The sequence below is a fragment of the Elephas maximus genome, chromosome 2, assembly GCF_024166365.1.
Source record: "Elephas maximus indicus isolate mEleMax1 chromosome 2, mEleMax1 primary haplotype, whole genome shotgun sequence".
NCBI lineage: Eukaryota > Metazoa > Chordata > Mammalia > Proboscidea > Elephantidae > Elephas > Elephas maximus.
The window spans coordinates 17,732,659-17,743,864 of record NC_064820.1 but is presented as its reverse complement, the minus strand read 5'-3'; the positions used below and the strand labels follow the sequence as shown (position 1 = coordinate 17,743,864).

General features: G+C 42.3%; 1 protein-coding gene across 3 annotated transcripts in view; it reads right to left on the bottom strand.

Annotated features, from left to right (window-relative positions):
* Window positions 1-701: 701 nt before the first annotated feature.
* The window catches only part of OTULINL (OTU deubiquitinase with linear linkage specificity like), a 30,517-nt gene continuing 20,012 nt past the window's right edge, over window positions 702-11,206 (bottom strand). Inside the window, exons 2-9 of one of the 3 annotated variants that reach the window (XR_007514204.1) lie at window positions 8,752-8,911; window positions 8,633-8,664; window positions 8,434-8,525; window positions 7,381-7,530; window positions 4,960-5,088; window positions 3,527-3,796; window positions 2,336-2,617; window positions 702-2,226 (exon numbers count right to left, since the gene is read on the bottom strand). Coding sequence is in view for 2 of the 3 variants with exons in the window: in XM_049861272.1 (XP_049717229.1) it covers window positions 2,444-2,617; window positions 3,527-3,796; window positions 4,960-5,088; window positions 7,381-7,530; window positions 8,434-8,525; window positions 8,633-8,664; window positions 8,752-8,911 (1,007 nt within the window). In the remaining variant the exon portion in view is untranslated. Of the gene's footprint in view, window positions 2,618-3,526; window positions 3,797-4,959; window positions 5,089-7,380; window positions 7,531-8,433; window positions 8,526-8,632; window positions 8,665-8,751; window positions 8,912-11,206 lie in introns of all 3 variants that reach the window. The other 2 variants (XM_049861272.1, XM_049861285.1) reach the window with 2 other exon arrangements.

Here is an 11,206-nt window from a genome sequence, read left to right as displayed (position 1 = left end):
TGGCATAGCTTCCAGCATTATAACAACACACAAGCCACCAGCTTACAACAAACTGACAGACTTTCCAAACATAGCTATTTAAATGTTTTCTTACCTTTCACTTTCACTGTATTGAAAAGACCTTTTTACACAAAATTTGGTCTTGACTCTGTAAAGAATTCTTGCCCCCACCCCCCACATAGTTAGGGATAAGCATAACGGCTTGGCTCCATAGGCCCTGTGACTTATGATAGGACCTGCCAATCCCTATGAAAAAGTTATTTCCTCTCAGTCCTGGCTTGATGTGGAAATAATTACATTGGGTGAGGAGATCCAAGGTGAGTTGTAATAAATGAATTACCAGGTAGGTACCCTGGACAGCTCAACCTGAGCCAAAAGTCCAGTACAGCAGGCTGTCGTCAATCATGTCTACTCAGGAAGGGAAAGGGAAGAGATCAAGTGTTCTTGGTCACTGTAACATACCAAGGTGGATACCTTCAAAGTGTCTATGAAGTGACAGCCTTTATGCAAAACCACAGATAATTCTGAGCATAAAGAGTCCTGTTTCGCGTGGCTGTCAAGGTAATACAAACAAAGCTCCAAGTCGGCATTACTCTCCGACCAGAAAACTAATCAGTAGCAGGCACCCCAGCCTGCGCAGTACATGGACTGATTAATCCCACTGGAAAGGAATCGGAATGTTATTCTCATACACTACAGCATTCAATGAACCTCTTATTTATTTATACCAGAAGCAATATGAGAATGTGGGGAAAAGTTAGTGCCAGACACACCGCTATGCAAGCCACTCTTAGAAAGGGGTTGGTGACTCTGAAATAGAAGTCGTTGGCAATATTTCCAAAGTTATTCTGTATTTATTGCAATTCAAAATAGACTAGCAAAGCACTTCCAAAATAAAGGTTACCAGACACTAGTCAGCCTGAGTGTATTAGTTTTCTGCTGCTGCTATAACACTTCACCACAAACTTGGCAACTTCATTCACATTTCTTATCTGACAGTTAGTTCTGTACGTTACCCTGACAGGAGTCTCACTGAGCTAAAATCAGGGTGTTGGCAGGGCTGCATTTCCCTCTTGAGGCTCTAGGGGAGAATCTGTTCCTCTCCTGTTCTAGCTTCTAGAGGTTGCCTGCATTCCTTGGCTCGTGACCCCCTTCCTCCACTTTTAAGGCCAGCAGCTTATCATCTGCTGTGATTGTTCTTTCGTATTTCCCATTTCCCTCTCTCTCTTCTGACTCCCTCTTCTATTTTTAAGGACCATTGTGATTACACTGGGCCCACGTGGGCAGTTCAGATAAACTTTTGATTTCAAAGTCAGCTGATTACCAACCTGAGTTCCATCTGCCACCTTAATTCTTCTTTGTCAGTAACCTAACATATTCATAAATTTTGGGAATAAGGACATAGACATCTTTGGGGGGGCTATTATTCTGCCTACCACAATGAGATTCTACATTAAATATACACATAATACACATTAAATACAACAGAGTTTAGTATTTTTGTGACAGTTCAATAATTGTCATTGAGTTGACTTAATCTCCAGAATTTCTCTTTTGTATCAATACAAAACAGTATGCAACATTAACAACAACAAAAAAATGTAGAGCTATAAAACACATTGTACAACATTACTAAGTAGTAGTAGGTGTGTGTGTGCGCGCACGCGTGTGTGGGTGCGCATAATAAAACTACACGTGTATACATCCCGTTGCTGTCGAGTCGATTCCGACTCATAGTGACCCTACAGGACAGAGAAAAACTGTCCCATAAGGTTTCCAAGGCCGTAACCTCTATGGCAGCAGACTGCCACATCTTTCTCCTGCAGAGCGGCTGGTTAGCAGCCAATCGCTTCGCTGCTGTGCCACCAGGGCTCCTACACGTACACATACGTGTGTGTACGTATGTAGATGCATATAAATATATATTCACACACACATAATTCTAAAGTTACACAAGCAGTTCTAGAAAGTCAACAGACCTCAAAGATTCCTGGGAAGATAATGCTCATAAAACAAAGCCACACTGACGCTGCTCCAAAATCAGCCAAGGAGGAGATTCTTCATGAAGAATGTAAGGGTTGGGGATAAAGGTATTCTTTCTTTTCAGGTTAGTCGCTTTTCCTGACTTGTTTTCTTCTCCTTCTTTTTTCCCGCTGCTGTTATTGTCCACGTTAAACTTCCCTGTGCTCTTAAAGGCTGACCGTCGTGTGACATGACCAGAGAGCCCTGATGAACAAAGTCAAACCACCAACCCACAAACATCAGTGCAGCTGTTTGCAGGAAATCACTGGACAATAAAGAAACGCCATCCCCACACTGCTTCGTCCCCGTGTACCTGTAACTCCAGAGAAGGGCTCTCCAGTCCCTTCGCTGGCTCAAACACTAGCTCCTCGCACGTGTGGCCACTGCACCTGGCAAGAGCCAGTGTCCAGTCACGTCCGACTTAGAAGACGGGGACGAGATAGTGGTGGTCATTCTCTGTCAGCAGGGTGATCTCCGGCCACTCCCGGAGAGGCTGCTCTGGGTAGCAGACTTCAAAGTCCTTGGAGTTAAACTTGAACAGTCTGAACACTTTTATCTTGACTTCAAGGGAGTATCCAAGGATAAACATATCAATCTGGGGACGAGATGAAAGGAAGGTCACAAATACACATTTTCAAATTCTGGCCCTCCCACCACAATGGGGGAAAGTGTTCTTCTGCAGTTTATGAAATAATCTGTTTACACCCACACATAAGCCACTGAGTGGGCGGTTAGGAACAAATGTCCATTACTGGAAGAAAGGGGACAAGTGTGGCAAATCTCTCTAGTGGTCTAGAAAAAAGTTTAAAAAATCTAAGGAAAAAGCTCTCCGAAAAAAATTTTAATGAAAAATAAAGAATGCTCACAATAAAAACGACACTGTTTTCCAACAAGCTTTGTATCATCTTAAATCAATTTGTATAAAAATATGTCAGATCATTTTGTTCACCTCCTAGGAAAGCCAAAAGAAATCCATTTCCAAGAGGATAACAGCATTTTCTGGATTTAAAACATTTTAATAATTTCTATTTATCTGCAGTAATTAACCAAATGCTTTCCCAATATGTTATCTCGTTTTTCAAATGGACTTCTTCCTGGTTAACAGCTAAGTGTGAAAGGTCACCCAGGTGCCCAGAACTGGGGCTCAGAGAGACACAGGGCGCTGGTCTGGAGACACACAGCCACCCGCAGAGCAGTGAGGGTTACGATTCTTCTTCTCTTAACCGGAGGGGCACTGATATTAACCAATAGGCTGACACAGTGGCCGTGACAATGGACTCAAAAATACCAACAATCATGAAGGTGGCTCAGGACCAGGGAACATTCTGTTCTGTTGTACATGCGACTGCCATGAGTGGGAGCCGACTCGGCGGCAACTAGCAACAACGACAGTATTAACCGACCACCCCTCTGCGGCCGGTTCTATCACCACTGAGAGCGAAGTGCTCACCCGTTAGCGCCACGACCCTTAATCCAACGCTCACAGTCCTTCTGTCCCACTCACCCGCTCCAAACCACACGTGTCGCCCACAGAATTCAGGTGATTCATCATGAAGCTCAACGGATCAGAGGAGGTTTCCCTGGAAAACAGCAGGCTAAAAAGGCTGGGGATAACTTTTTTAGCCTTCATTTGTTCATAAACTTCAGTGACTTGATATAACATGATGAATTTTAAAGCTTCGTAAAGTCTGTATTCCAGAATCGCATCAGAGAAAAGCACATTGCACATGCTTCCTCTCTTATGATAATCCTTCATCCCGCTAAATTCAGTCCACTAAAAACAGGATGTAAGGTGAATTAGAAGGGCAAACCGCACACATCCTCAAGGACTTATAATAAACCAAAGACCCACGGAGCAGCGGGGAGCGTTAACTTTTTACTTCCTATCTTCTGGCATTGTTTTTTTTTTTTAAACTAGAAGTATACATTACTTTTACAATAACACACTGGTTTAAATAATTTTTTAAATGTACCATTTATTAGATATGATACTAAGCAGGTCAGTTCCCTACAACTGCTTAAGGTGGTTGGGTTACACAAAGAATATTCCAGCACAGCACAGAGCTAGCACCAGGCACAGCCTGAAGCACTCAACATGTACGAGCTCCTACGTACAGCATGTAGTGAACCTCACAATAACTGTACAGGGAAGATCAGCAGCCAGAATCAGTTGGCAGTGAGTCAACTCTGACTCATGGTGACCCCATGTATGTCGGAGTAGAACTGTGCTCCACAGGGTTTTCAAGGGCTGACTTTCTGGAATAGATCGCCAGGCCTTTCTTCCCAGGCTCCTCCAAGTCGACTCTAACTTGGTCAGTTCCTGAGCATGTTAACCATTTCCACCACCTGGGGACTCTGCAGGGGAGATACTATTCATATTTCAGTTTTACAGATAAGAAAACTATGGTTAAGGTACTTCCCAAGTAACCCAGCAAGTAAGTGGCAGGCCCAGGATTAATTCTGGAAGCTCAAAATCTGTATCTGTATTAAAAGGCAGGGAAAACTCTTAGTCAAATGATCTGTGCTGTTCCTGAGCTATTAATAGGGTACGTTCCAAAGGGGCATTTCTAAGCACCTCGCCTGGAACTTGCACCACATTTTCCTGGAGAAACAAAAGAATGAGGTTGGAGGTTGTTAAAGTTTGCACCACATTTTCCTGGAGAAACAAAAGAATGAGGTTGGAGGTTGTTAAAGTTTCGAGGCCAGAAAAGCCTCCTTAACCCCTAAGGAGCCGAATTAGCAAGTAGAACAACCTTGCTGTAGTTCATTACCTGGTCGGAGAAAGATCAGCAAGGAAAGGCAACATCAGTTTCTAGAATTTCCAGCCTGTTTTCCTACTTCCCTATCAAAGAGGGATACGCTGACTTTAGAGGAATGTGGCTACATTTGGGATGTGTGTTTTCATGCCTAGTCTCTTTTTTTCCCCCAAACACTCACCTGAGTTTTCAGTAATTCCACACATTTACGTAATTTTCCAAACACGTTTGAACCTGTATACTTCTCTGGACCAAAACTGTATTGCTGGATCCAATTACAACCTTGTGAAAAGAGCAGTTTTTCAGGAAGCTTAAAAAGGAAGTCGATGCCAACAACGTTAGTATCTTCACAGGTATTACACGCAATTCTCAATATGTCACAACTCTTGTTCTTATCCCACTTAGTAAGCTTCTTTTTTAAAAAAAACACAACACAAGGTAAGTGAAAAGTAGTTTTTTTTTTTTTTTTTTGGTAGATTCATGGATTCAGTGATTTGTAAATCATCTTCCTACTTCCCAATTTCATGAGTGATGACAATCTAAAAGATTATGTCTATAGAAGCTATTTTTTTGGACAGAATACTTCCCAAACTTCCTAGACATAACCCTTTACAACTTGTTTTTAACCAAACCATCTCAGAGCATTATAGCACACCAGGGAACACGTGGCTTTTAGGGTTAGGCACTCAGGGCTCGGTCCTCGCTCTGGCACTTACCAACTGTGAGACGACTTAACCAGCATGGATTATTTCACCTCTTAGCTTCACTCTTAACCGTAAATTAAGGACACTACTACCCGTTTTACAGGGCTTTTGTTAGGATTAAATCAAATAATGGTTCATCACAGGCATCCAATACATTTTTCCACTGAAGAATCTTGAACCCAGGGTCTCTGTTACATTTTATATAACACAGAACCAAAAATTTATTGCTGGTTCCAATTACAACCTTGCAAAACATATATATATAGTATATATCATAAATTATGTTACATTCTTCGTCCTCAGCAAGTAGCAGAACGCCTAGCACACTACACACACTTGACAAATATTTGCTAGATAAAACTGAACTAATGAAAACAGTTCTAAATAAGAAATGTCAAGGTCATAGAATACATGTAGCTATACAGATGCATATATTTCATACTTCCTTGATCCTCGATTCTTAAATGTACATTCTAGGTTAGCATCCTGAATTTCAAAATAAAAATTCAGGTTATGCATTAAGAATTGGCTGTCTTTACACTGTTAAGGCAATGAAAATACAAGCTACAGACAGGAAGAAAATATGTGCAAATCACATTGATAAAAGCACTTGCATTCAGAATATATAAAAACTCTCAAAACTCAATCAATAGTAAAAAAGTAGCTCAATAAAAAATGGGTGTAAGATCGGATAATTCCTCCAAGGTGATCAGAGGGATGGCAAATAAGCACCTGAAAAACTGCTCAACACCATCACTCATTGGGGAAATGCAAATTAAAACCACAATGATACCAACGCACACTTACCAGAATGGCCTAAGGGGAAAAAAAAAAGCCGACAATACCAAATGCTGGCAAGGATGCAAAGCAACTGGAAAGCTCATCCATTGCCGGTGGGAACAAAAAATGGCAGAGCCACTTTGGAAAACAATTTGGCAGTTTCTTATAAAGTTACACATATACTACTCCATGACCCAGCAATCCCACTCATAGGTATTTACCCAAAAGAAATGAAAACTTAGGTTCTCAACATCCTGTTTGTGAAGAGAAGAACTAGGATAGAGATAATAAGAATGCTGATACAATGTGAAGAATGTTACTCCATGTTACTGAACAATATGTGTAGAAGTTGTTGAATGGGAGCTGCATAGACTTCCACTAAAAATATAATAAAATACTATTTTAAAAAATCTTGTTTGTGAATATTTACAACATTTTTCTACACAATAGCCAAAAATTGGGAACAATTCAGTTCTCCTTCAACTGGTGGATGGTTAAACAAGCTGTGTACATTCATGTAAAGCAACAGCACTCACCAATAAAAAGGAATAAACTACAAATTCAGGGGACAACATGGACGAATTGGAAATGCATTACGTTAAAGGAAAGGTCAGACTTAAAAGGCTACATGTCATATGATTCCATGACATTTACATGACATTCTTGCAAAGGTAAAACTATAGGGACAGAAAACATATCAGTGGTCACCAGGGGCTGGGGGTCGGAGAAGGTTGACTGCAAAGGGATATGAAGAAACCCTTGAGAGAGAAGTGGTTACACAACTGTACGTGGTAGTCAAAATTCATGTATCTCTATAAAGTAAAAAAGTGAATTTTACTGGATCACCTGACTTATGAAGGATGGATACCCTTCCCAAGAAGAGATGGGGACACTGAAAAACAAACAAAAAACTGAGTATGGCTACCTTTCTGAGATGGTTTATTTGCAAACTTAGGTGAGAGAGGGTTGGGTTAAATGACCTCTCAAAGTTCCTTCAACCTCACCATGCCCTGGGTACATCACGTCTCATTTTGCCCTGAGTAAAGCAGCCCACAGCAGTTCGGTGTGGCAGTCATCACCAACATGACATCTCCCGTGTGTCAGGCATGAAGGCATACCTTAACAATGTCTTTTTCTTTCATCCAGGATGGAAAAGAGAGGCCCTGGCTGAATATCTGAAATAACACCGATCTTAGCGCACCATAGTTGTCTCGTTTTACTTGTCGAACGCATTTAATATGATGCCGCCAGAACAGCTCCTCATAAGCCTATCAGCACAAAAAGAAAAACACTTGCAACTCCATGGGCTAAGAGAATAAAGAGGGTACACTGGATTCTCAGTGAAGTGTTACTCCCATCTAAGGTGGACAACAGAAACAAAAACAGTTATAAATTACGGCTTATGACTGCATGTAATAAGTGATTCTCAAGGATAGAGTCCACGTCATGCTATTTTAGACAATAAACACCTAGAGGCCCAGACCATGGAACACCATTTTGGGGAGGCCATGGGTCCAACTGCACCACAGGGAAAAATACTATGTACTTTGAAGACCATGCTAAGGAGGTCCTTTGGAGCCCTGGTGGCTCAGTGGTTAAGAGCTTGTCGGCTAACCAAAAGGCTTGCAGTTCGAACCCAACAGCTGCTCCCTGGCAACCGTATGGGGCAGTTCTATTCTGTCCTATAGGGTCGCTATGAATCAGAATGGACTTGGCAGCCAGGGGTTTGGTTTAAGGAGGTACATTAAATGTACGCTTTCGCTTTGCTTTTGCAGGTAACAAAGTTGGTCAGCACCAGTCTGACAGAGAATTCTAAAAATCTTCAAAATATTTTACATCAAGGTGCCTGGTCCCTCTGAGGACAGAAGTCTCCACTGTGTATGCAGAAGTGTAACAGGCCCTGCCAGGAGAGGGCTGAGAAGAGCTGTGACACTCCGGTCTCCCAAACTACACACCTGCTTTACCTAGTCCTCCCAGGAGCTAGCTCTGGGGAAATGGCCTGAAGGCAAGGTCTAACTTTGGCGTCTGAATTAGAGCCTCAGTGGTTGCTTGTTATCACACTTGTTTTAGTTGCTCTTTGGATTTAGTAAAGCAGAATAGAATGTCTGTTTCTTTCCTGATTTTTATGGAAAAATTCTATGTTCTTCCTTAGTTTTCATAAACAGACACACCTTCTTCATCAGGTTGACACAGGGCGTCTCTCCTTTCCACTCTCTTGCACAATAACTGAGCAAATCAACTTCCGCCTCCACGCTGAGGTTCTCTGGACCAAAGAAAAAAATCAGAGGCAGTTAATTTTCCCTTTCCTCTCCCTTCTTGAGCTCTCTCCACATCTTAAATATAAGGAAACACACACATGAAAATATTTACTTTTGAACTTTCTCTGCAGATATCCAATCCACCTGAAAGAAAAAAGGAACGACAGTATCAAAACTCTACTCGGAATGGCAAGGGCATTTTTTAAACTGAAAGATGATACGATAACCTACCATTTCAGCTGATGCCCTACGTACAAATACAGGCTTTGGAAGTAGCAGAGGGCAGCCAGCAGGAACGAGGCTGCCAGCATCATGGACCCCTTCACCATCCTCCACGCGCTGTCGAAGGCTTGGCTTGTGACAACTGTCCAGAAGGGAACTTTGTCATTTGCTATTAAAAAAAAAAATCACATTACAACTACACAACAGTCTGCTTTAAGAAAAAAAAGATACATTGGAAAATTTTACCTACATTCTATCACTGATTTACATAAACCTTCTTCCCTTCTTTAAAGGATTCAAAAATTCAATCTGAAAGAAAAACTATGCAGTTGTATAATCAGAGTGTCACGTATGAGAATAGCTTGGTTCCATAAAATTAATTAAGAGGGGTGCTGTTGTTGACAGCTGCCACCCGCGTGGCCCCTGACCCTCGGCGACCCCGAGCTCGGTGGAATGGGGTGCTGTTGTTGACAGCTGCCACCCGCATGGCCCCTGACCCTCGGCGACCCCGAGCTCGGTGGAATGGGGTGCTGTTCTTGACAGCTGCCACCCGCGTGGCCCCTGATCCTCGGCGACCCCGAGCTCGGTGGAATGAGACCCTGCCTCCCGTGGTCAGCTGCAGACCAGACCACTGTGACCCACAGGGTTTTTGCCGGCTGCGTTTTTGGAGGCAGACCACCAGACATTTCTTCCTAGTCTTAGTCTGGAAGCTCCGCTGAAACCTGTTCGGCACCCGGAACATTCAGGCCTCCACTGGCTACATAAAGGAATTGAACCTGGGTCTCCCACATAGGAGGTGAGAATTCTACCACCGAGCCACTGATGTCCCCTAAAGAGCATGGGCTTCAGAATCAATCAGACCTGCACTCGAAACTTGCCTCCCCCACTTACCCAGCCAGCTACGTGACTGTGGGCAGCCTAATTTCTCCTACCTTGGGTCTTCTTGACTGTAAAATGGGGATAAAAATACTGAGCTCACTGGAGAAAGACCGAACGAAGGCTTTCCAACAGCAGCAGCGCAGTGCCCAGCGCGCAGCCGTTCCTGATGCTCACCGAGTGCGTGAATAATTACAGGGGGCCTATGCAGCACCGGACACCGGGAGGCCCCCCGTGATCCCTCCACCAGCACCGCTGCCTGCCTTTATGCTTTTGAATCATTAGAGGCCTCAGCATATGGCAACATTTTCACAACACAGAGCAAGTGACTCAAACTGCAGGCACACAGACCTCATTTCCAGAAAGTAGACCACTTAAAAGGAAAGATGAGTCGTGAGATACAGACAGATACGCTGCTTATGACAGATACTATCATCCCTGATTTGACATATAAGAGAGAAAATTAACAGGCTATAGAGTTCAAACTGTGAACTTATAATATGCTGCCACGTTCAGCCGATTCCTAATTATGTTTGAGCATGTAAAATGCTGAAGTACAAATGAGGAAGAGGAATTCTGAACAATGGTCAAACCTTCTGGGGTGCATTGTGAAATAATTTCCTCTACAACACACGATTCAGTAAAATTCCTGGGACTAAAAACCTCATCAACCTGGAATCTATAATTTAAGCATGTTTGATTGCACTCTCAATAAAAAATGTACCAGAAAATGTTTTCTAAGAAAATATTTGCAGCTACTTAAATGAAATAACACTTTCAAAAACAAGTGCTTACCTATTTAGGACTATTGTTGTTAGGTGCTGTCGAGTCGGTTCCGACTCATAGACACCCTATTGGACAGAGGAGAACTACCCCCATAGGGTTTCCAAGGACCAGCTGGTGGATTTGAGCTGCCAGCCTTTTGGTTAGTAGCTGAGGTCTTAACCACTGTGCCACCAGGGCTCCTTCTATTTAGAATAGTGATTAGCTATTCAAACCATTATTTATTCCCCCTAGAAACTTAACGGAGTCCCTGGGCATTGAGAATGGTTAAGTGCTTGACTATTAGCCAGAAGACTGGCAGTTCAAACGTACCCATAGGCGTCTCAAAAGATAGGCCTGGCAATTTGCTTCTGAAAGGTCACGGCCTTGAAAGCCCTATGGAATGGTTCTACTCTGCACACATGGGGTTGCCATGAGTCAGAATGTACTCACTGGCAACTAACATAACAAGAAGAAACTTAGTGGAACTTTAAATGAATTTCATAAAAATATTATTCAGATGTTTATTAATTCAGAGTAATTTTCCAACTTTGAAAATTCTCATACATGCAAATATTTTTTAGTAAATGCTTATATTCGTGGGAGAACTAGAATTTTGTCTGTGTTACATAATTTCTTTTATTGTAACCATAACCATTTTCTACAAAAATGAGACATTACACGTGATTTTACAGTTTTTTTCTTTTCTCCTAATGAAACCTGGGCATCTTTTCATATCAGTGATTTCATATAGATCCACCTTCTTTAAAGAATGCATAAGATTTCAGTATACAGCTATTGTTATTGTTAGCTGCTGTCGAGTCGA